The sequence below is a fragment of the Hippopotamus amphibius genome, chromosome 15 (assembly GCF_030028045.1).
Source record: "Hippopotamus amphibius kiboko isolate mHipAmp2 chromosome 15, mHipAmp2.hap2, whole genome shotgun sequence".
NCBI lineage: Eukaryota > Metazoa > Chordata > Mammalia > Artiodactyla > Hippopotamidae > Hippopotamus > Hippopotamus amphibius.
The window spans coordinates 16,355,814-16,380,677 of record NC_080200.1 but is presented as its reverse complement, the minus strand read 5'-3'; the positions used below and the strand labels follow the sequence as shown (position 1 = coordinate 16,380,677).

The 24,864-nt window shown below is 52.4% G+C and overlaps 1 protein-coding gene across 3 annotated transcripts in view; it reads left to right on the top strand.

Annotated features, from left to right (window-relative positions):
- Nucleotides 1-24,648, top strand: part of SLC27A1 (solute carrier family 27 member 1) — a 35,624-nt gene extending 10,976 nt beyond the window's left edge. Inside the window, exons 2-12 of one of the 3 annotated variants that reach the window (XM_057709747.1) lie at nucleotides 9,159-9,553; nucleotides 9,663-9,824; nucleotides 9,920-9,989; nucleotides 10,748-10,839; nucleotides 10,913-11,022; nucleotides 17,448-17,657; nucleotides 20,069-20,195; nucleotides 20,290-20,406; nucleotides 20,500-20,664; nucleotides 21,051-21,197; nucleotides 23,081-24,648. In XM_057709747.1, coding sequence (XP_057565730.1) covers nucleotides 9,159-9,553; nucleotides 9,663-9,824; nucleotides 9,920-9,989; nucleotides 10,748-10,839; nucleotides 10,913-11,022; nucleotides 17,448-17,657; nucleotides 20,069-20,195; nucleotides 20,290-20,406; nucleotides 20,500-20,664; nucleotides 21,051-21,197; nucleotides 23,081-23,238 — 1,753 coding nt within the window. In that variant the 3' untranslated portion in view covers nucleotides 23,239-24,648. Of the gene's footprint in view, nucleotides 1-9,158; nucleotides 9,554-9,662; nucleotides 9,825-9,919; nucleotides 9,990-10,747; nucleotides 10,840-10,912; nucleotides 11,023-17,447; nucleotides 17,658-20,068; nucleotides 20,196-20,289; nucleotides 20,665-21,050; nucleotides 21,198-23,080 lie in introns of all 3 variants that reach the window. The other 2 variants (XM_057709746.1, XM_057709745.1) reach the window with 2 other exon arrangements.
- Nucleotides 24,649-24,864: the final 216 nt, after the last annotated feature.

Here is a 24,864-nt window from a genome sequence, read left to right as displayed (position 1 = left end):
GCCTCCAGGTCTTTGCACTCGTGGTGCCCTCCCTCTGGAATTCTTTCCCTCGAGCTTTACCGGCAGCTGGTGCCTTCTCATCCTTCAAAGTTCAATGCAAATGTTACTTCCTCAGGCAAGCCTCCCCTGCCCCCATGGGTGAAGTCTGTCCTGGTTGTGCTTGATCACATCATGCTTTTTTCTTAGGAAATGTATAAAACTACCATTGTTTTTTTTGCTTTCTCCTTGATTATTAACTGCAAACACATAGCGGCAGGGATCACGCCTACCTTGGTCACCTGTGTGTCCCCATTCCTGTCATGATGTCCAGCATGTGGTGGTGCTTCATGGAGGTGCGCTGCACCTCCAGGGAGGCATTCTCCGTGAGGAAGCTCTCAGCTGCAAGTAGCAGGAATACCAACCAGAGGTGGCATCAACAGTAAGGCACGTTTATAGCCACGTGCAATAGGATATTGGGACATGAGATGACTTCAGGTCGATCAGTTTGTGTTCAGCATGTTATCATTGACTCAGGTTCCTTGTGCCTTTCTGCTCTGGCATCCTTGCTGCAGAGGCTTGGCATCGCCAGCTGGTTACCCTCATGGTCTTAGATTGGCTGCTGTGGCATCAGCCGTCACATGCCAACAGAAGAAAGGGAGCATGGGACTACCAGGTCCCATGTTGCAGGGAGTATGAGAGGGGTTATTATGATGGCAGGAGGTCTCTGAGTTGGGCAGTGTTGGAGTTAGAGCCAGATTTCCAGAGCTTTGAACACTGAGCAGAAGAGAGTATTATGTTCCCAGGGAAGGGTTCTGAACAGGGAAGCAGCACAGCCAGTCTGGCCTGCTTGGAGGAGGAGGGTGGCTTGGTGAGGAGGTTTGGGGCAGCCAGGCAGGAAGTGCACTTGTTTCCAGACAGTAGGATTGGAGACACATGCCCCTCTCCCCCCTTGAATGGGACACTGGGGTGAGAGCAGTAGGGAAGATAGACAAAGTCTGGAGATGAAGCAAAGTGTGTTAGTTTCTTTTTTTTTTTTTTTAAGTTTATTTTATTTTTTGGCTGTGTTGGGTCTATGCTGCTGCACATGGGCTTTCTCTAGTTGCGGCGAGCGGGGGCTACTCTTCACTGTGGTGCTCGGGCTTCTTATTGCGGTGGCCTCTCTTGTTGTGGAGCATGGGCTCTACGCATGTGGGCTTCAGTAGTTGCAGCACGTGGGCTCAGTAGTTGTGGTGCACAGGCTTAGTTGCTCCATGGCATGTGGGATCTTCCTGGACTAGGGCTCGAACCCATGTCCCCTGCATTGGCCGGTGGATTCTTAACCACTGGCTGTCATAACAAAGTACTACAACTTAAAACAACAGAAATTTATTCTGCCATAGTTGTGGAGGCATGAAATCTGAAATCAAGGTGTGGGCAGGGTTGGTTCCTTCTGGAGGCTCCAAGGGAGAATCTGTTCCATGGCTCTCTCCTAGCTTCTGGTGGCTTCCAGCAATCCTTGGCAGTTCCTTGGCTTGTGATTGCATCACTCACTCCAATCTCTGCCTCCGTCTTCGCATGGCCTTCTTCTCCACGTCTGTGTCTCTTCTTCCATCTCTTAGAGGGACACTTGTCATTGGATTTAGGGCCCACCCTAAATCCAGGATGATCTCATCTGAAGATCCTCAACTTAGTTACATCTGCAAAGACGCTTTTTCCACTCAAGGGCTCATTCACAAATTTGGAAGATCAGGGCTTGGATGTATCTTTTGGGGGCCACCATTCACCCCACTACACAGAGAATGGGGCCTGGCCCAGGATGGAGGCAGGAGACAAGGAGGAGGTGACTGCACTGTTTCAGGCCTGTGATGGTGGGGCCTTGGCTGTACCGGTGAGATAATTGGATTCCGGCTAGTCTGCATTGGAGAAAGTCATTGGTTCTACCCATCCTAGAGGACCTCTTGGGCCCCACACCCCTTCTGGGCTTCAGAGGTGCCATGGTCACCATGAATGCATAAGATGCTTTTCCTGTCCTACGGAGCCCACAGCCTAATGAGGGAGAAGGATGCTTGAGAAGGAAATGAGGAAATAATTTAAACCTCAGAAAGTGACAAGAAGGATACAGCATATGTGGGAGAGGCAGGGATAGCGCATGGCTACTTCAAGCCAGGGCGGTCAGTGTGGGGCACCTGGCACAAGTGGTCGGATCAGAAGGAGCCAACCTTGCAAAGACCTGAGGGAAGGAAGAGTGCTCCAGGCAGAGGGAACAGAAGATGCAAAGCCCAGAGGCAGGACCCTCCTGGGCAGAGTGATCATGAATCCCTCTTATTCAACCCTTCTTCTTGGTCGGGTACTTAATACACTTGACAGGTATTAAGGCGAGCCTCCCACTGTTCCCCCATTTACAGATGGATTGCTGTTCTGGGCCCTGCTTCCTGTTTGTAAATAGGGCAATGGAAGTACCTACACTTTGTTGAGCTGGAGAACACCTTGGAGGTTGTTATGTTCAGTCTCCTGATATTCTAAGTAAAGAAACTGAGGCCCAGAGAAGGCAAGGTCTGACCAAGTGCCACAGCTGATAGGTGGTGGACTAGGATTTGAACCAAGACTATTGACTCCAGGCCACTTTGCCTTTCCTCTGGGCTCTGCTGGGACTCACAGCTCGGGGCCAGACACTTGAGGAATCAGTGTTTGCACAAGGCCCTCATATGATGTCCTGCCACCTCCCCTGGACCATTAGCCTCAGGGGACTTCCTGGGCTGGCCCCCGCTCTTGGAACTTGCTTTTTCCTCTTTCTTCCTTGTAGGGTGGGTATGAGTCAGGTTGCTGGGCAGATAAAATGCTAATTCAATTCTGATTTCTGTTTATTTATTTATTTATTTGTTTATTTATTGGCTGCGTTGGGTTTTCATTGCTATGTACAGGCTTTCTCTAGTTGTGGTGAGTGGAGGCTACTCTTTGTTGCGGTGGGTGGGCTTCTCACTGCGGTGGCTTCTCTTGTTGCAGAGCAGGGGCTCTAGGCACACGGGCTTCAAAAGTTGTGGCACACAGGCTCAGTAGTTTTGGTGCATGTGCTTCGTCACTCCGGGGTATGTGGGATCCTCCTGGACCAGGGCTCAAACCCGTGCCCCTCACACTGGCAGGCGGATTCCCAATCACTGTGCCACCAGGGAAGTGCTTCAATTCTGATTTCTTACAGACAGTGCATACCTCCCCGGGAGGAGGATAGCAACATAGTTTATTGAGAATGTAGGACACACGAGGCCCTGTTCTTAGAAGTCTCTATCCATCTCTTTTATCCCCCAGTGACCTGGAAGGCATGGGATCTTACTGTCCCCATTAACCGGGAGGCCCAGAGAGGGATAGGCCCATCCATGCCCACTGTATGAGTGTCCTGGGGCTGCTGTAACAAATTACCACAATCTTAGTAGCTTAAAAGAAATTTGTTGTCTCAAAGTTCTGGAGACAAGAAGCCCAAAATCAACTTCTGGGGGTTCCAGGAGTCCTTTGCTTGTGGCTGCATCACTCCAGTCTCTGCCTCTGTCTTCACAGGGCCTTCTGTCTTGTGTCTCTGTGTTCTCGCTTCTTATAAAGTTGCCTGTCATTGGATTTAGGGCCCACCTAGGTGATCAGAATGACCTCTTCTCATGCTTACCTTAATTATATCTGCAAAGACTCTATTTCCATGTAAGGTCACAGTCTGAGGTTCTGGGTGTACATGAATTTTCGGGGACACTTTTCAACAAGTACAGTCACATAGACAGAGAGACTGGGCTGCATTTGAGCCAGGCTGTGGGACACCAGCATCATCTTTACATTCTAGGCCCTGTTTTTAGTGCTGGGACTACAGCCCTGGACACAATAGACAGACAGAGTGCCTACTCTCATGGAAACAGATAAAAAATTCAGCAAACCCACAAAGGAAGATGGCAGTTTTAGGTTGTGATAATTGCTCTGAAGGAATAATGGGGGGGAGGGGCTGGGAATGTATCAGTTACCGATGGCTTTGTAACAAATTACCCCTGAGCCTAGGCGCTTATCATCTCCTATGTCTAGACTTACTAACAACTCGGTGCTGGGTTCCCAGGGCCAGTGTCCTGAGAGAGAGGAAGAGCGAGAGGGCAGAAGGGCACCTATGTGCCAGGAAGAGGGTGTGCCCTCTTTGTGCCCCAATCTCAGAAGTCACACAGCATCACTTCTGCCACATTCTCTTCCTTAGAAGCAAGCCCCTCAGTCTGCCCACACTCAAGGGTGTGGGAAACAGAACCCACCTTTTGAAGGGAGGACTGGCAAAGGGTTCGCAGGGATATTTTAAAATAACCATATTGATCCAAGCTGGGCAGGGCTGGGAGGGCCTCTCCGAACAGGTGTCATTGGAGCTGAGAGGTGAAGGATGAGAAGGATCTGAGATGAGGGGCCTGGGGCAGAGTGTTTCAGGCAGTGGGAGCTAGGCAAAGGCCCTGGGGCAGGAACCTTTGCCGTGCTGAAGATCGAGGAAGGAGGCAAGAGCAAGCTGGGGGACTGGAGGGTGATGAGGTGGGCGGATGCATGGGGCTGGGCCATGCTGGCCCTCACAGGCCACAGGGAAGGCACTTGATCGAAAAGAAACAATGGGAGCCTTTGGAGGGTTAAAACATTATTTAAAGGAAAAAAATTTGATCTTTGATTTTTTTAATTTTTAAAACTTTGGGGAATTCCCTGGGCAGTCCAGGGGTTAGGACTCCACGCTTCCACTGCAGGGGGCCCAAGTTCCATCCCTGGTCAGGGAGCTAAGATCCTGCAAGCCACGCAGCATGGCCAAAAAAAAAAAAAAAAAGGAAAAATTTAAAAATTAAAAAAAATTTTTAATTAAAAAAAGTTTAATTTAAAAAATTTTGATTTTTAAAGTTTTTTATTTTTTATTTAAATTGTTTTTATTTTTTAAATTTATTTTATTATTTTATTTTTTTAAAATCTGTGTTAAAAAATATTTTACTATGGAAAATTTCCAGCCTACAGAAGTAGAGAGAATAATGTAATAAACCCACACGCCCATTCCCCCAGCCTCCGTGATCGTCATATGATTGTTTTCTCATCTCTACCCACTTCCTCCTCTGTCTGAATCTCAGTGGCACATCTTTTTGTTAGTTTTCCAGAGTGTAGATCTGGAAGGAAAGGACTCCCGTTTTTTTTTTTTTTCTTTTTAGGACTCCAGTTCTTAACCTTGCCATAGACTGTCTTTGTGAGTTTCATTCATTCATGCCTAGTAAAACACATAAAATATAAAATTTACCCTTAGCGATATTGAGTACATTCACAGTGTCGTGCAGCCATAACCTCTATCTAGTTCTAGATCATTCCCATCACCCCAGAAGGAAACCCTGTCCCCGTTAGCAGTCACTCCCCATTCCCCCTCCCCCAGCTCCTAGTAACCACCAATCTGCTCTGTCTTCATGGGTTGTTTTCGAGGTGTAATTTACATATAGTAACAGGCACCCATTCTAAGTGTACAGCTGGGGTTTGGGGTACCACACCCAGGTAACCACCACCATCAAGATATAGAATATCCCCATCTCCCCAAAGACCTCTCCTGTCCCTTTGCTGTTGGTGTCCCTGCCCTGTACCCCAGGCCCGCACTGATCTGACTTCTCACACCAGATCAGCTTCGCCTGTACACATCAGGTGCTCCCTGTTTTGCGGATGAATGACGGAAGCTGTGCCTTTGTACTGGCTGCCAGGAAGGGGAGGGATGCTGGGCTCTGGGTTCAAGGGCGTGAATACAGTCACTCAACTTCTATTTACTGAGCACCTACTATGTGCCAAGCTCCTGGTCAGATGTAGAGGGTGTCACTTCCCCTGGGCCCTCTCACCAGGTTGCTACGAACAGGGGCTTTGATGAAGGGAACTCTATGACTGGAGATGTTCACCTAAAAGGACCCATCTGGCAACCGAGAGTACCAGGGCCCCCAAAGGGACTTGGTGGGCAGGAACCTGCCCAGGACCCCTTGTCCTTGTTCTTCACATCTGTCCCTATTTCTGGCCCCTATATTTCTGGCATTGCCCCGAGACCTTGCTCATGTATGGCTGCCCCCATCCTTACCAAGGATCTAGCCAGGGCCTGGCCAGCTGCTTCCTTTGGCTGCAAGGTTCATGCCTGGCCTGGGAGGCCCAGACGCCTCTCTCCCTCCAAGTCTGTCCTGTGGGATTATTTGTGGCAGGAGGGCGGGGCCTTGGTCTGTCTCCTCCACTGCTGTCTCTCCCGGGCCTAGAATGAAACAGACACAAGTCCTGTCCACCCAGAGCAGCGAGAGACAGCCCAGAGGCAAATGGTAAATGAGTTAACTGCATTTGGCATTTGAAGTCCTTAAGTCTGTGTTAAAAAAACAAAGCAGCGGGCCTAGTGGTTATGATTCCAGGCTCTCACTCCCATGGCCCAGGTTCAGTTCCTGCAGGGAACTGAGATTCCACAAGCTGCGCAGCGTGACCAAGAAAAAAAAGAAAAGAAAAAAAAAAAATCAAAACAAAAACAAAGCAGGGACCAGAGAAGGAAAGGAGGGAGTGATGCAGTAACAGTTGGGAGTCCAGGAATGGCCACCTGAGAGGGTGGCATTTGAGCCAAGACCTTACAGAGGTGGGGGAGAGGCCCTGTGGACATTGGGAGAAGAGTGGTCCAGGCAGAGGGCACAGCCTGTGCAAAGGCCCTGAGGTCGAAGCGTGCCAGGTGTGTTCAAGGAACAGTGAGGAGGCTGGAGTGAGGGAGTGAGAGGGAAATGTTTGGGGAGGATGGAGGGGGAGGAGGGTTGGTCTCCATCACCACTGGGTATCATCCAGAGTTGGCCTGGTACACACTAGGTGCTCACCATTTGGGGAGTTGAATGGAAGAGGCTGTGCCCCTGTGCTGGCTGCTAGAGAGGGAAGATACACTGGGTTCTGGGCTCAGGCAAGAACACAGTTATCCGGTTTCTGTTTACTGAGCACCTACTACACACTAAGGCTCCTTGGCTCGTGCAGATGTAACTTCCCGGGACACTCATGACTTTGGAGGGAAAAGACTCACAACTGGGTGGCTTCACACGGTCGTTCTGATGAGGGAGTAAAGTGGGGCAGGGAGGGCTCTTGAGGTGGACAAAAGAACATTCCCTGAGCCCAGCCAGTGCCCAACCCAGTCTGGCCCCATTTGGGGATGTGATGGGGGAGCAGTGGGCACAGCGCAGGGGCCGAGCCCTGGAGGGCTACCTGGGGGAGGTGATGAGGATGCCGGCAGGAGCCCAGTGAATGAGCAGGTGTGTAGGGCTGTGCACAGCTCAGTGTGCTGGCAGGTGGCATGTGTGCAGGTTCTATACTTGAGCCAAGTCACAAGGGCCACAGAATCCTGGTCCCTTCCCAGGGGCAGCTGGAGGGGCCTTCCAGGGGCTCCCAGGATAAGCAGTTTGACCCAAGCAGAAAGTCTCATAAATCTCATCAGAACAGACCCCTTGTTTTTAAAAACTGCTCATGCAGGTGGCTGTGTGGCTCCCATCCATCCTCTCCTCTAACAGACCTTCCCTGCCCGCCCAGGACCCTGTCTTCTTCCATTCCCCAGGTCCAGTCCTACCCCAGGGCCTTTGCACTGGCCATGCCCCTGGCTTTACACCCACAGCCACTCCTTTTTGCTTCTGAGGCCCTACGTAGACCTCACCCACCCGGCTCTCTCCATGGCCACCACTGACCCCGCTCTGGCCCATGTCACTCTGACTGCATCCCCTGTCACGGCCTTGTCATTGTCCAGCACTTTCCACATGCTCACTCATGTACGTGGAGGGGTGCTCTCTCCTAGGAAGACTGTGAGCCTCTGGTCATCTCAGAGCCAAGCCTGCAGTGGCCGATGATACCAACAGAAACCCCAACACACGCACCCGAACACTCAAAAATAAAGCCAGTTAGACCTTCCAATTAAAATATAAATAAAGCTGATTAGATCTTCAAATTAACAACAACAACAAAAATAGTAGGCCCCGATACACATCACCTGTCTGCATGAATGAAGGAGGGAGGGAGGGAGGAAATGAATGAATGTCAGTGCCGAGGTCTGCTGTGGACCTGTTAAGTTCAGGAATGTGAGGAAGCCATTGCAGGGAATCAAGGAAGCACAGAGGAGGCAGTGGCGGGGTGGGGAGTGCAAAGGATGGATCTGATAACCAATGTGATGCTAAAGCTGGTGGGACACAGTAGCCAGATGAAGCCTAAAGAGAGGGCAGAGTCAAGACCACCTGTATCAGTCAGGGCAGAGCAAGCTGCTGTAACAAACAGGTTCCCACTTGGCAGTGACTTAATGCAGCACAGAGTTACCTCTCAGAGCCAGGGGTTCTGGGTGGCGGGGCAGGGAGCCAGATAAAGCCAGGAGACTACTTGTTTCTTGAGCTCCTGCACTGAGAAATTCTGGCTTTCTTGGTTCCGTGATCTAAAGCCATTTCTGTTTGCTTACAACAACACAGACAAGTTCATGTCTCACTCGTCTGACAGCCTGGCCTCGGCAATGGCTGCTCATCTGCACAGGGTCATTCAGGAACCTGGCTCCTTCTGGGGTTCCGCTTTCCCCTGGGACCTCTGATCCCTTGTGTCTACTAGAAGATGGGGACAGGAGCAAGACACCTGCCATCAGGGCCTCTTGCTAGCCTGTCTCCTGACCCCACCTGGGGCAGAGGCAGCTCCTCCCCTGGGTGGGGGCACACATGCTAGATGGCTCAGTCGTCTGTGCCTAGTGCCATTGAGTGACTTGGGAGTGGGACAGCCACCCAGCTTGGGGTGGACCCCAGGGCCCGGTTGAGGCAGGTGGGGCATGAGAAGTCCTGGCTTGATCCCCTGGAGGCAGTAGGGGAGGTCAGCATGGGGCACTCAGGCCACCGCAGAAGAGAAAAACGAGGACAGGACTGGGCCTGGCCACCTCAGGGTCACCAGGCGAGCTGTGGTGGAGGAGGACAGGGTGACTCTAATTTACCCTGCATGGCCTGACCGACTCTGAAGATCGGCCTCCTTCTGGGCTGGCTGGTAAATGTCCCTTTGCCCTACATTTCCCCAAGAGACTCAGCAACCCAAGGGTTCTCATGGAACGCTCGCCACCCTTGGGAATACAGGGACCTTTTCCTCTGCTCTCTCCACGTGGGGATGCTGAGGTTTGGGGTGGTCTCCTGGAAACCAGACAGGATGTCCAGTGATGCCATCCCCTTGTCCCCCCCCCCCCCCAGTGGCCTCTCCGTGCTGGTGCGCGTGCGCCTGGAGCTGCGGGGGCACCAGCGAGCTTGCCACAACATCCCACAGATCTTCCAGGCGGTGGCACGGCGGCAGCCCGAGCGCCTGGCGCTGGTGGATGCGGGCAGTGGCGCCTGCTGGACCTTCGCGCAGCTGGACGCCTACTCCAACGCCGTGGCCAATGTCTTCCGCCAGCTGGGCTTTGCGCCAGGCGATGTGGTGGCCCTCTTCCTGGAGGGCCGGCCTGAGTTTGTGGGGCTGTGGCTGGGCCTGGCCAAGGCGGGCGTGGAGGCTGCGCTGCTCAATGTGAACCTGCGACGGGAGCCCCTGGCCTTCTGCCTGGGCACCTCGGGTGCCAAGGCCCTGGTCTTCGGAGGGGAGCTGGCGGCGGGTGAGGCCGGGTGTGGGCGGCATCTCGGTGGGGCCAGGGAGTAGGTGCTTCCCCAGCCCTAGGAGGGGACCTACCCATCCTTGACTGTGACATATGTTTCGGGCCGCAGCGGTGGCCGAGGTGAGCGGACAGCTGGGTAAGAGCCTGATCAAGTTCTGTTCTGGAGACTTGGGGCCCGAGGGCATCTTGCCGGACACCCAGCTCCTGGACCCGCTGCTGAAGGAGGCCTCCACAGCCCCGCTGGCCCAGCCTCCTGGCAAGGGCATGGATGGTGAGTCCAGGTGGGATCCCCCCTGCCGATGTCCACCCTGTCCCCTCGTCCCACGCACCCCAGCCCCCGCTCCCCGACACCCACATCTCTCACAGATCGACTCTTCTACATCTATACGTCCGGGACTACGGGTCTGCCCAAGGCTGCCATCATCGTGCACAGCAGGTGAGGGGCCCGTGGGCGTTGCCCCCAGCACAGGAGAGCGACTCCAGGTCATCTCTACCGCCTGATCCCCCCCACCCCCACCGCAGCTTCTGTTGGGGTCTTGTGGGTATCTTGATCCGAACCAGGTAAAACTCACAGTCCATCTCAGGACACCGTGCTACCCTCTGCCCCTCTTCAGCCTTCTCCTGTCCCCGCTCCCGCCCCCAACAGCCCTCCTCTCCTCAGCGACCCGTAGAAGGGTTTAAAATCCTAAATCAGACCTCCCCTGTGCCAAACCTCCCTGTACCCGCCTTGGCCCTCAGAATAAAAGCTGCATTCGCGTTTGTGCAGTGCCTGCCACTTCTGTGATGTCATTCTTCTCCTCTCCGCCTCTCGCTCACTGCTGCCTCCTCGACCCCTCACATTTCCTCAAACCTGTCAGGCTCCTTCTGGCCTCAGGACCTTTGCATATGCTCTGCCCGTCTCCTGGGAGCCCTTTCCTCGCTAACCCCACAGCTCCTTCTTGCCGGGCCTCAGCTCATGTGTCACCTCAGGATACCCCAACCTCCCTGGCTTCGTCCTCTCCAGCCTCTCTCTGTCCCTTTGCTCTGTTATATCCTTAACGGCATTTTCTTTATTTGTTGCATGTTCCTCTGCTGCCAGCCTGTAAGGCCCCTCTGAGCTGGGCTGGCTCTGCCCCAGTACCCAGCACACTCTCCCCGCGCCCGTGGTTTTTTGGGGGATGTGGGTCCCAGCCCCTGCACCCCCTGCCCCTGCAGGTACTACCGCATGGCGGCATTTGGCCACCACTCCTACAGCATGCGCGCAGCAGATGTGCTCTACGACTGTCTGCCCCTGTACCACTCGGCAGGTACCGCAGGGCACCGCGGGTGGGGGAGGGGGTGGGGGGACTGGGGACCCCTCATCGAGCCCACTCTCTGCAGGGAACATCATTGGCGTGGGTCAGTGTCTCATCTACGGTCTGACCGTGGTCCTCCGCCGGAAGTTTTCAGCCAGCCGCTTCTGGGATGACTGCGTCAAGTACAACTGCACGGTCAGGCCCCTCCCCCTCGCGCATCTCCTGCGCTCCGCCCACCCGTCCACCGTTACGGCTCTGAAAGGCTGCCTCCCGGGGACGTGGGGAGCTGGGAGGGGGCAGTCAGTGCTTCGTGCTCTATGTCCAGCCCGAGCCTACACTTTCAACATGTAAACTCACTGGATCCTCATAGCTCCTTGGGAGCGGGCAAAGGCGTCATACCCATTTTGCGGGTGGGGAAACTGAGGCTTCTAATGCAGCTGGGATTGGACGCAGACCGCCTGAGCTCTTTAAGGCACCGCCTTCCCCATGCCCTGTGCCCCGGAGGTCTTCCCTGCTGGTGGCTGCAGGGAAATGGGTGCAGTCACCGCGCTGGGCTGATTAAGGCCACAAAGCCCAGGACTTCCCTGGGGCGGGGCGGGGGGGGGGGGAGGGGATAAGCACGAGGCAGAGGTGGAGGGCATCCACTGTCCTGCAGAGCAGGTAGGGGTTCAGATGAGTCCCCTCCTCTCCTCTTCCTTCCACAGGGAGAGGAGACCAGGCCGAGGGTTTCAGTGCTGTGGTGGGGGTGGAAATACTGGAGCTCATACCTTCCTCCAGGTGGAAGGAGGAGTGAGGAGGGGAGAGAAGGGGGTGTGTCCAGGGACAGGCAGATTGGCAGTTGCTGACACCACCTTGAAGAGGTGGGACCCAGAGAGGTTCAGCCACTTGCACAGGTCACACGGCTGTGTGGTGGGGGCGCTGGGCTGGGGATCCCTGGGGATCCCTCAGGGTGATGACTTTGCCCTGCTCTGCTTTTGAGGATTTCACGTGCTGCTTGGGGTGGGGGTGGGGGTCTGGGGAAAATTGCTAATCTGAATCTTGAAATGGAAAACAGTCCGTTTATTAACTTAATTATTGAGAGTTGTAAATATACATAAATGTGGACAGAAAAGTTTAGGGGATTCCCAGGTATCCATCACTCGGCCCCAGAGGATATCAGATACCCTTCCTCCCCCTCCCCCCTCCCTCCTTCTGTGTTGCTGTGAAGCAACCCCAGGCAGCAGCGTGTTTCCTGCATAAGTATGTCAGTATAACCTCTGAAAGATGAGGATTGTTTTTTTTTAAATTGATGTAAAACTCACGTAAGATGAGCTGTTTTAAAGTGGACACTTCAGCAGCATTTAGTCCATTTACAGTGTTGTACAACCACCATCTCTATGTGGTTCCAGAACATTTCCATCACCCCAAAAGGACATCCTGTCCCCATTGGCAGTCACTCCCCGTTCCCCCCTCCCCCTGCCCCTGGTAACTGCGAATCCACTTTCTGTCTCTGTGGGTCTGCCCGTTCTGGACAGTTCTTGTAAATGGGATCTCTGTGTGGCCTTTTGTGTCTGGCAAGGGTTGTTTTTAAAGCAAGAGACTTGAAAGCAGGGTCTCGAAGAGATATTTGTACACCCATGTTCACAGCAGAGTATTCACAGTAAACAAAACACGGAAGCAATCTAAGTGTCCATCAACAGAGGAATGAATAAGCAAAATGTGGTTCATCCCTGCAATGGAATATTATTTAGCCTTAAAAAGGAAGGAAATTCTGACACAGGCGACAACATGGATGAATGCTGAGGACATTACGCTAAATGAAACAAGCCAATCAAAAAAAGACAAATACTGCATGATTCCACTTATATTAGGTACTCACGGTAGCTGAAATTATAGACAGAAAGTAGGGTGGTGGTTGCCAAGGGCCAGGAGAGGGGAGAATGGTGAGTTAGTGTTCGTTGGGGATAGAGTTTCCGGTTTACAAGATGAGAAGGGTTATGGTGATGGGTGATGGTGATGGGTGGTGGTGACGTCAACAATGTGAATGTATTTAATACCCTGAACTGTACACCTAAAAATGGCTAAGATGGGGGAAAAATGGCTAAGATGGTAAATTTTATATCATATGTATGTTATCCCAATAAAAGAAAGAGTAAAAAAAAAAAGGAAAAAAACCCCACAAACACAAAAGTGCCATTGATTTCTCAATCAGCAGGAATCCGGACAATAGCCTGATCCCCAGTGTTTTACGGTGTCAAAAATGTAGGGGGTTTTTTGTTTCTATGTTTTTTTTTTTTTTTAAATCAGTTTTTAGAGAAGACCCACACATTGCAACTAGTTGATGTTTCTTATAAGAATCTTTTTGTGTGCAGGTGCCCCTTGTCTCTCCCACATTCTCCTCCCACCCCTGCCTTGTAATTTATTTACTGGAGAAATGGTGTTTGTCCTGTTGTTTTCCCAGCCTGGGTATTGCTGGGAGGTCCTGTGACACGCTTCTCTCTCCCTGACATTTCCTATACCTTGGGAGTAGGGTCAAGCATGGTGTTTTTGGTTTTGGGTTTTTTTTTTAACCATTTTAAAAAATTGACATGTAGTTAATTTATACGATGTTGTGTTAGTTTCAGGTTGCAACGAAGTGATTCAGTTATATATGTATAAATATATATAATATATATAATATATATATTCTTTTTCAGGTTATTTTCCATTTTTCACTATAGGCTATTACAAGATATTGAATGTAGTTCCCTGTGCTATATATACAGTGGGTCCCTGTTGTTTAACTCTTTTATATATAGTAGTGTGTATATGTTGACCCCAAACTCCTAATTTACCTCCCCTCCCCATCCCTTTGGTAACTATAAGTTTGTTTCCTATGTCTGTGAGTCTATTTCTGTTTTGTAAACAAGTTCATGTCTATCATTTTTAAAGAGTCCACCCAGAAGTGATATCATATGATATTTGTCTTTCTCCGTTTGACTTACTTCACTTTGTACGATAATCTCTAGGTCCATCCATGTTGCTGCAAATGGCATTATTTCATTCTTTTTTATGGCTGAGTAATATTCCATTGTATATCTGCACCACATCTTCTTTATCCATTTATCTGTCAATGGACATGAGGGTTGCTTCCATGTCTTGGCTACTGTAAATAGTGCTACTCTGAATATTGGGGTGCATGTATCTTTTCAAGTCCAGATATATGCCAAGGAATTGGATTGCAGGATCATGATAGCTCTATTTTTAGTTGTTTTTTTAAATGAATTTATTTATTGGCTGTGTTGGGTCTTCATTGCTGTGCACGGGCTTTCTCTAGTTGCAGAGAGCAGGGGCTACTCTTCTTGGCGGTGTGTGGGGTTCTCATTGCGGTGGCTTCTCTTGTTGCAGAGCACGGGCTGTAGGCATGTGGGCTTCAGTAGTTGCGGCATATGGGCTCAGTAGTTGTGGCTCGCGGGCTCTGGAGCGTAGGCTCAGTAGTTGTGGCACACGGGCTTAGTTGCTCTGCGGCTTGTGGGATCATCCCGGAGCAGGGATTGAACCTGTGTCCCCTGCATGGGCAGGTGGATTCTTAACCACCGCACCACTAGGGAAGTCCTATTTTTAGCTTTTTGAGGACTCTCTGTACTGTTCTCCATAGTGGAAGCACAGCATTTCTCAACCACAGTGCTGTGGACATTTGGAGCTCCATCATTTCTGTCCTGGGGGCCGTCCTGTGCAGTGTAGGATATTTAACAGCATTTATGGCCTAAAATCACTGGATGTCACTAGCACCCCACCTCCCAACTGTGATAATTAAAAATGTGTCCAGACATTGTCAAGTGCCTTGACCGTGATTGAGAACTTCCAGTTCCACATTTTTGGCAAGGGTTCCCTATGTGTGGTGTCATGTCCTCCACTGGGAGGGCTGTGGTATCTGGCGGTCCCTTTCTTTGTCTTTGACGTGCTCTGTTGCATCGGGCTTTGTTCACTCTCTCGGGGCCCCTGAAATTCCATTCTGCTTCCTTGAAGAGGTATTTCTGTGACCAAGAGAAGGCACTGAGGAGCTCTTTAAGGAGTAGAGGATGGAATCCTCAAAGGTCAAGTTTAACAAGGATGCTGAAAAGACTTAAGGGCATGCATTTGGGTTTAGAAATCCCATCTCGTGGCTGGCTGTCGGATGGGGGAAACTGTGCGCCTGTTTTCTTTGCAGCAGTGGGCGCTGGCCCAGATCAACCGCGCAGCCATCCTCATGGGAGGCAGCAGGCCATAATCTAGAACTCCGCTTTCTTATTGCATAAAGCAGATGTGCAGGCTATAGGCAAGTCAACCCATCATCCATCCATGGGGGTACGGTTCCTGTGTCTCCCTATACCCACTTGGGTGTGTATATCTGGTGTACGAGATCGCCCTGACTTGGGAGTTGTGGTGAGGGTCCCAGGTTGACAATTCACTCCCAGCTTCTGTCCAGGTGCTGCCCTGCAGGCTGGAGGTCTCGGCATGGGGCACCTGGTGCCTGCCTCTCTGAGCTGACCTGAAGTTGTCTTCCCTTCAGCCCTGGGTCTGTCCAAAGTTCCGAGCCACAGTAAAGATCAGCTGTTTGGCTCTCAGTACGTAGGTGTGGCCTCAGGGTCATGGGGACGTCATTGTCACCTTCAGCTACCTCAATTGTGGCTGCGTTGTCCCCTCCCCAGCCTGATTTCTGAAGATGACAGCCAAGAGCAGCTCAGAGTGTGGCTGGGACTACCTGTGATGGTCTGGAGGGCAGCTCTGTATTTAGGTAGCACTTTGTCAGTTGACAGGTGAAACCAAAACCCTAAACCCAGCCCTAACCTAGACTCTGACTTTCTTGAGGCAAGGGATTTATTAGCTTAAGGAACTGAGGAGGCCACACGGTGGACAGCTTCAGGCATGCCTTCATAAAGGAGAGCCCCCCCCGCCTCGTTTTCCTCTTCCTCTTGTTTTCTTCTTTCCTCAGCGGGTGGCTTCCTCCCCACCTGCTTCTCCAGAAGGGTTCCTAGCAGCTCTAGTTGAGAAAGAGCCTGTCTTCCCACCAGTCTATTAAAAGTCTCAGGGCTGAATCTCATTGGCCGAGCTGTGGTCCCATGCTTACCCTTGAACCAGTCAGTGTCTGGGGATGGACTGGACTGATTGGCTAGGCTGTATGACTTGTTCTGTCCTGGAGATGGGGTGGGCTGGGCCACACCCAAAGCACATGAGGGAACCTGGGGGCCGACGGAGAGAAACTGTCATGGGTCCCTGATCTTGTCTTGCCCAGGGCTTGCCTCCTGGTCAGCAGCTGGTGATCTTGGGTCACCTGTATCCCCTCTCTGGGTCTCATTGCCTTCATCTTCTATATGGAGTTTCGGGAAGATTAAACAGATGAGCTCTGTGCTTGGTGGGTAGTGAGTGCTCAGCGCTGCTTGTATTCATCAAATACTTATCAAGTCCTGCTCAAGGACTCTCAGCCACCATAACATTTGAGCCGAGACCTGAGGACCCAGGTGCATCTGGGGGAGGAGTGCTCTAGGCAGAGGGCACAGTATGTGCAAAGGCCCTGAGGAGGAGACCCATGTGGCAAAGCCGAGTGAGGCTGTGAGGGCGACGGGGCCAGATGGAGTTGATCACAGGTCAGATTTTGTACTTTATCTCGTGAATACTTTGAAGCTGTACTGATTGCCATGGTGGTTAATTCTGAACATGTAACTGCTTCATTGAGACTCTGGAGCCGGGATGCCCAGATTCATATCAAATTTTACCACATTATCAGCCTTCGTGGTTAATTCCTGTCTGTGAGCCTCAGTTTCTCCATCTGTAAAATGGGGAGGGTATCATTCAGAAGCCTACCTTTAGATGAGGACTCAAGGGCACCTGGGGTATCTGGGACATGACCCCAGGGGCTAGAACCACAAGACAGGGAGGGAAGGAGCCCTGGGTGGGGGGTGGGGTCGTGAGTAGGTGACTCCATGGGTAACAGGGGCTGGGTCCCTGCTGTGACCTCAGGGAGGCAGCGGAAGGGTATGCACCTGAGAGCGGTCCCCTGCCAGGGTCGGGACTGTGAGCAGCCTGAGCTCGGATGGTTGGGGCTCTGGGGGACGATGTAGAGCACATCGCCTCTGGGCTAAGGGTGGCCCTTGGGAGTGTCAATACCGCGGCTCACCTTCTGCCTGCGTGCACACACGTGGTGTCCCCAGAGAGCAGCGGAGGGGATAGAGAGACCTCGGAGGGGCGTGGGGGCCACGATGCATCCACTCAGATAGAAGGCGCGTTGGGGATTTAGCTAGTGGCTAGATGTAAACGGCCTGGGCCGTTTCCTTACAACTATCATCTTAAAGGCCTTTTTTTTTTTTTTTTTTAAGCTCTTTATTGGAGTATAATTGCTCTGCACTGTTGTGCCAGTTTCTGCTGTACAACAAAGTGAATCAGCTGTATTTATACATATATCCCCATATCCCCTCTCTCCCACGACTCATTCCCACCCTCCCTATCCTACCCCTCAAAGTCATCCCCAATCATCGAGTTCAAGGCCGTTTTGTTCTTAGCACCCAGGTTGGAGTGGGAAGGTCGCTGGGTCTGGGGATCCCCGGCCCGCGGCAGCCTCTGCCCCGAGCCGGCTCCTCTCCGCTGCAGCGCAGGCGCCCACTGCTCACTTCCCACCCCCCTAGGTGGTCCAGTACATCGGGGAGATCTGCCGCTACCTGCTGAAGCAGCCCGTGCGCGAGGCCGAAGGGCGGCACCGCGTGCGCCTGGCCGTGGGCAACGGGCTGCGGCCGGCCATCTGGGAGGAGTTCACCGAGCGCTTCGGGGTGCGCCAGATCGGCGAGTTCTACGGGGCCACCGAGTGCAACTGCAGCATCGCCAACATGGACGGGAAGGTGAGCGCGGGCCGGGCGGCCGCGGGCAGGTCTCGGGGTTCAGGGATCGCTGCTACCTGTGCCTCGCTGGCCCGTGTTCCTAAAGGACAGCCTGGATTGTGGTGGGAAGCTTGGCCAGGGCACTCGGCTGCCTTCTTCCCGCTTGCCCAGTTACATGACTGTCGTCCCTGAGTTCAAATTCACAGCGTGACTGTGTGCCCTGGGCAAGTGCCTCAGCCTTTCAGAGCCTCAATTCGTGGCAGGGGAGAATAGGGCTCTGGGGGATCCAGGGCCAGAAATGGGGTGCTGATATCCTCCTAGTGAGCAAGTCACTCAGACTTCTTGGGTCTTGGTTTCCTCATCAGTAAATGGGGTTAACGACTTATTAAGTTTGTCCTGACCACCCAACATCATAAGCTCAGCACAGCACCCCTTCCCGGGGGGCAGTAGGCTCTCTCCAAACAGATGCTTTTATGATTAGCAATTATTATCTCCACTCTGCCCTCGCAGACCCTCCTTCTCCCTCATCAAGCCCTTCCCACCCAAAGTCAGGAACGGAAAATGAGAATAATAAAGCAAGCCCCCTAGGGTCAGGGATTCTTTTCTTTTCTTTTTTTTCTTCTTTTAAAATTTTTATTTATTTATCCATTTATTTATTAGCTGCATTGGGTCTTCGTTGCTGCATACGGGCTTTCTCTAGTTGCAGCAAGCAGGGGCTACTCTTCATTGTAGTTCGGGGGCTCCTCACTGCCATGGCTTCTCTTGTTTCAGGGCATGGGCTTCAGTAGTTGTGGCGCACGGGCTCAATAGTTATGGCTCATGGGCTTAGTTGCTCCGCAGCATGTGGGATCTTCCTGGAGCAGGGATTGAACCCATGTCCCCTGCACTGGCAGACAGATTCTTAACCACTGCACTACCTAGCAAGTCTCAGAGATTCTTTTCTGTCTCTTGCTGCTGGGTCCCCAGCACCTGAGGACAAGGCACAGTCCCCACCATGCACATCTGTTGAATGCACAGCCCCAGAGCACACTCTGGCCACACCAGCAGTGGTTGCTGCCGTAACAGACATACCCAACTGTGTGCAGTGGCAGAAACCTATTAGACAGACTTTTTTTTTTAAGAACTTTTATTGAGATACAGTTAACATATAATAAACTGCATATATTTATTTGTTTATTTTTAAGAACTTTTATTGAGATAGTTAACATACAATAAACTGCATGTATTTAGACTGTACAATTTGGTATCCCAATCTCCCAATTCATTCCCCCACAACCCTCCCCGCTTTCCCCACTTGGTGTCCATATGTTTGTTCTCTACATCTGTGTCTCTATTTCTGCCTTGCAAACCGGTTGATTTGTACCATTTTTCTACATTCTGCATATATGTGTTAATATACGATATTTGTTTTTCTGACTCACTTCACTCTGTATGACAGCCTCTAGGTCCATCCATGTCTCTACAAATGTCCCAGTTTCATTGCTTTTTACAGCTGAGTAATATTCCACATCTTTTTTATCCATTCATTTGTTGATGGACATTTAGGTTGCTTCCATGTCCTGGCTATTGTAAATAGTGCTGCAATGAACATTGGGGTGCATGTGTCTTTTTGAATTATGGTGTTCTCTGGGTATATGCCCAGCAGTGGGATTGCTGGGTCATATGGTAACTCTATTTTTAGTTTTCAAGGAACCTCCATACTGTTCTCCATAGTGGCTGTATCAATTTACATTCCCACCAACAGTGCAAGAGTATTCCCTTTTCTCCACACCCTCTCCAACGTTTAGTGTTTGTAGATTTTCTGATGATGCCCATTCTGACTGGTGTGAGGTGATACCTCATTGTAGTTTTGATTTGCATTTCTCTAATAATTAGTGATGTTGAGCAGCTTTTCATGTGCCTCTTGGCCATCTGTATGTCTTGTTTGGAGAAATGCCTATTTAGGTCTTCTGCCCATTTTTGGATTGGGTTGTTTTTTGCTATTGAGCTGGATGAACTGTCCATATATTTTGGAGATTAATCCTTTAGACAGGCATTTCTGCGCATAGAACTGAGCCAGGCAGGGTGACAGGCAGCAGGCAGCAGACAGAAGCTCTGCCAGTATCCCTACACGGCTTCAGAGTCACTCCAGGCACCCACTTCCTGCCAGCCTGGAAAATTTTAAGGACCAGGAAGTGGTGGCTGGCCTGTAGGTCTCCTCACATGACTTCAAGGGACGCTGGGAAGGTGGGAAAGGGGGCACGATTCCTGGTGGGATGCTGTTCTTAATACCCCCTTCTTTCAGATCATCCAAGGTCTCAGAGTTGAGTGACACAAGGTGTGCTAATTCCAGGCCCTGGGGCAGGAGAGGCAAGGTGTGTGTGTGTGTGTGCGTGGGGGAGGACATCGTGTCACCCCTGGGTTCCTCGCTGACTGTGTTGGCCCCACCCTAGGTCGGTTCCTGTGGCTTCAACAGCCGCATCCTGCCCCAAGTGTACCCCATCCGACTGGTGAAGGTCAATGAGGACACCATGGAACTACAGCGGGATGCCCAGGGCCTCTGTATCCCGTGCCAGGCCGGTGAGCAGCGTCCCACCCAGTCCCCTGGGGAGCTGCCCCCACCCCCACCCCCTCCTGCCCGCCCAGCACAGCCTGAGCACCGCCTCCTCCCTAGGGGAGCCTGGCCTTCTCGTGGGCCAGATCAACCAGCAGGACCCGCTGCGTCGCTTCGATGGCTACATCAGCGAGAACGCCACCAACAAGAAAATCGCCCAAAGTGTCTTCCGCAAGGGTGACAGCGCCTACCTTTCAGGTGTGCAGACCCTGGGGGCTGGCTGTAGGGATGGCGGGTCGCCATCTTACCTCCCCTTCTCCCCTCTAACAGGTGACGTGCTAGTGATGGATGAGCTGGGCTACATGTACTTCCGGGACCGCAGTGGGGACACCTTCCGCTGGCGTGGGGAGAACGTCTCTACCACCGAGATAGAGGGCGTGCTGAGTCGCCTGCTGGGCCAGACAGATGTGGCTGTGTACGGGGTGGCTGTGCCAGGCAAGCTGGGGCTCTGAGGGTGGTCCTAGGGTCCTAGGGGCAGCCCCAGAAGAGCCCAGCCAGGAGGAGCTTGGAGGTACAGGTACCCTTGTAAGCAGGACCTAAAGCAGTGCACGACTGGGACAACAGCACCTGGATCTGGAATCGCTTCTCCTGCCTGATGTTTAGCCTCAGTTTCCTCATCCAGAAAATGGGCTCGTGAAATCCGCTATGGCTCAGGGTTGCAGGAAGTGCAGCAGGAGCTCCGTAAAATGTTTGCTGCTTCAGCGAGCATTATCGCAGGTGGAATGGACTGGAGATCAGAGCCCAGGGGCCACTGTTGGAGGGTGGAACTGGCCCCATGGTGGGGCGAGGGGTGGTGGTCTCAGCCAAACCTCTGTCTCCAGGAGTGGAGGGCAAAGCAGGCATGGCGGCCATTGCGGACCCCCACAGCCAGCTGAACCCCAATGCGCTGTACCAGGAGCTGCAGAAGGTGCTGGCACCCTACGCACGGCCCATCTTCCTGCGCCTCCTGCCCCAGGTGGACACCACAGGTGCGGCCCCCCCGCCTCTCCATCTATGCATCTGTCTGCTAGTCATTTACTTATTTGTCCTGGTTCAGTCCCTGTGCCAAGTCTGACAATGGTTCATGGCCAGCCGGCACCGTGGGCTAAACCCTTCTCTTGTTTTATTTACATACTTATTTCTTTTTTTTGATTTTTTGGCTTTTTTGGTGTTGGTGGTGGTTTTTTTTTTTCTTCTTCATCTTTATTGGCATATAATTGCTTTACAGTGTTGTGTTAGCTGCTGTACAACAAAGTGAACCAGCTATACGCATACATATATCCCTATATCCCCTCCCTCTTGAGCCTCCCTCCCACCCTCCCTATCCCACCCCTTTAGGTCTTCACAGAGCATCAAGCTGATCTCTGCAGCAGCTTCCCACTAGCCATCTGTTTTACATTTGGTAGTGTATATTTGTCAGTGCTGTTCTCGCACTACTAGGTACTTATTTCTTTCCATTCCTCGCTCCCACTGGGCATCCTGCAGTATTTGGTGCCTTTCTTCATTTTCAGCATTTTTTCCTGATGACTTAGGAAATTTGAGCAAATCATCTCACACCTCTGAAATTTCCTCTTCTGTAAATCACCCTTCTTCGTATCTTTTTTTTTTTTTTTTTTTTTTTGGCTTCATTGGGTCTTTGTTGCTGCGTGTGGGCTTTCTCGAGTTGTGGCAAGGAGGGGCTACTCTTCGTTGTGGTGCATGGGCTTCTCTTTGCGGTGGCTTCTCTTATTGTGGAGCACAGGCTCTAGGCACATGGGCTTCAGCTGTTGCAGCACGCAGGCTCAGTAGCTGTGGCGCATGGGCTTAGTTGTTCCACGGCATGTGAGATCTTCCCCAACCAGGGATAGAACCCGTGTCCCCTGTATTGGCAGGCGGATTCTTAACCACTGCGTCACCTGGGAAGTCCCTTTTTCGTATCTTTGACCCGTCTTTCTCTTGCCTTATTCTTTCTTTGTGGTTTATGGGAATCTCCCGTAATAGTCTAGATGTTAATTCCTTAGCAGTTTCAGACATTCTAAATCTCTTCTATTTTGGAGTCTAACTGTTAACTTTGTCCATGGTTCCCTTTATTGAAAAGAAGCCTCTAACTTTGATACAAATTTAAACACCACCACCACCACCACCCCTGCTTTTTCAATTCTGTGGTTTGTGCTTTTGGAAGGCAGATATACTCACCACTATACCAGCAGTGCACACCAGTTCGTGCTTTTGAAGTTTCACTTCAAAAAATCAAAAACAACAACAAAAAACCTTCCCAACTCAAGAGCACGCAGGGATTCTCCTTGGATTTTTTTTTTCCACCAACCCTAACCCTGTCTTTCACAAAACTCTTCTTTAATCACCCATCGCAGGGAATGCAAACTTGTTCTTAAAGACCCAGATAGTAGATATTTTCAGTTGCAGGCTACAGCCTCTGCAGCAGTAATTCAGCTCTGCAGCTGTAAGGCAAAAGCTGCAGTAGAAATAAACACCGTGTACGTGAATGGGCACGGCTTCCTCGGATGGTGGGCTGAATTTGACCCGTGGGGTGGGCCACGGGCCTATAAGTTGCTGATCCCTGACCTACTGTGTGACAGACCCAGCTCTGTCACCTTCTTGGTCTTGTGGGGGGAGGACATGTGACCAGACAGGGTGTACATAGTTTCAGGCCACGATGGGGCTGGTCAGGGAGGCCTCCCTGGAGGAGAGGGCATAAAGCTGAGATCCAAAGGCCAAGTGGGAATCAGGTGGGCAAAATGGGGAAGAATATTCCTGGCGGAGACCTATTCAGAGACCTGTAGGTACAGGAGAGGTTGAAGAGTTAAGGGGGGAGTTCCTGGAAGCCCCTTGCCCAGTCCCCACCCCACCCCCACTTCCACCCTCATCCCTACAGGCACCTTCAAGATTCAGAAGACACGGCTGCAGCACGAGGGCTTCGACCCACGCCAGACCTCAGACCGGCTCTTCTTCCTGGACCTGAAGCAGGGCCACTACCTGCCCCTGGATCAGGGTGTCTACACCCGCATCTGCTCGGGCGCCTTCGCCCTCTGACACGTCTCCTCTGCCCGCCAGAAACGTCACGCCAGGCCCAACAAGCGAGGCGGGCTTGAGCCAGACAGCCCTGACCTGTCCTGGGGCGCAGAAGCTGCATCCTGGGAGGAGCACGTGTGTCCCGCCTTCACCCTCCCCCTCTCCCCGTCTGGTTGTCCCCCGCCCCCTGCCTGCCTGTCTTCTGCTCCTGTGTGTGTGTGTGTGTGTGTGTGTGTGTGTGTGTGTGTGTGTGTGTGTCTGTTCTCTGCTTTTTGGCCTCCCTGCTGTCCCTGACTGCCCTCACCTCTCTCCTCCATCTCTCCTCCCCTGCCCTCTTCCCTGCCAAAAGTAGAACAGACATTTCCTGGGAGCTGCGGTCTGTGTGGAGGGCCAGCTTCCCTGGGGGCCTCCGCAGGTCCACCCCACTGGGTGGTAAACCCGGAGTGGGGCCTCTCCACTTCCCTCTCAGCTGTGCCTTAACAAGCCCCACCCAGCCCGGGCCTCCAGGCAGACCCTCCGCCCGCCTTGCTGAACTTGAGGACCTGGGGGTGGTCTGCCTGGCCAACCCGGGTGCAGGGGGGACCTTGGCCAGGGACCTCCAGGTCAGCGGGAAATCTCTCCCTGGCAGGGCCAATTGCCTTTTGCACTTCCTGTGCCTGGTGGGGCTCCCTTGCTTCGTCTGCCCTTCCCGATGCCCCAGAAACTTCTGAAACTGACTGTGACCACTCGGACGTTGCCCCAGCCCAGATGTCCCCGTTCAGGCGTCTCCACGGAGCTCCCCCCAGAGGTGCCCTAAAGACGGCTCTAGGTGGCTACTCGGTCCAGTGCTCAGATGGTAACCCTGGCGGAGGCCTCTTGGGGACCCTACCTGGTGTGGCTGCTGGTGGGACCCGTGGAAGTGGCAGCAGTGGGGTTGGGGGAAGCCTCCAGGCCAGGGGTGGCATCTGAAATGGCCTCTTGGGCCTCAGGGGTTCCAGCCTGTTGAATGTCCTGCTGGCTTTTCTAGTGACAGCTTGGACCCTGGGTTGGTGACATCCCAAGACAACCCCACCAGGATGGCTCAGACAGCCTCATCAGCTTCGTTGGTGGCTCATCCCAGACACCCATTGTTGGGGCTGGCCACCCAGACTGTCCCTCTGTCCCTCCCTCTGGCAGCACCGTCCAGCACCTAGAACAGCAAGGGCGGTAGCAAATGACCCCGCGCTGCTTTGGATGGGCCTTTCCAAGCACTGAGGTTTTGTTTCCTAGTTGAGTTTAAGAAATAAACGTGCAGAGTGGTGCGTGATGGAAGCTCAGTCACTCACCATTTGGCCCCACGTGGCCCAGAACCCTGTAAGTTTCAGAAAGCAGGACCCTCACCGGGGGATACATGATCGCCAGACACGAGCAAAACACTCGGCCTTTACTTACAGCTCCTGTTGCCTGTTCTACCTGCAAGGCCTCAGGGGGCTGGGGACAAGGGGGCATAGTGAGTGTTCTCGCCACCTCCCTGCAGCCTCCGGGGCCTCCCATAGACCCATGCTGAGCTCAGTCGTCCCAGGAGAGGGACAGCCTATCTGCCTGTGGGTTCCGGCAGGTGCACAAGATGGCCCGGGACAGAGGGCCTGTCCTGGCATGTCCGGCTGTCCCAGGAAGGGTGCCCCTCTG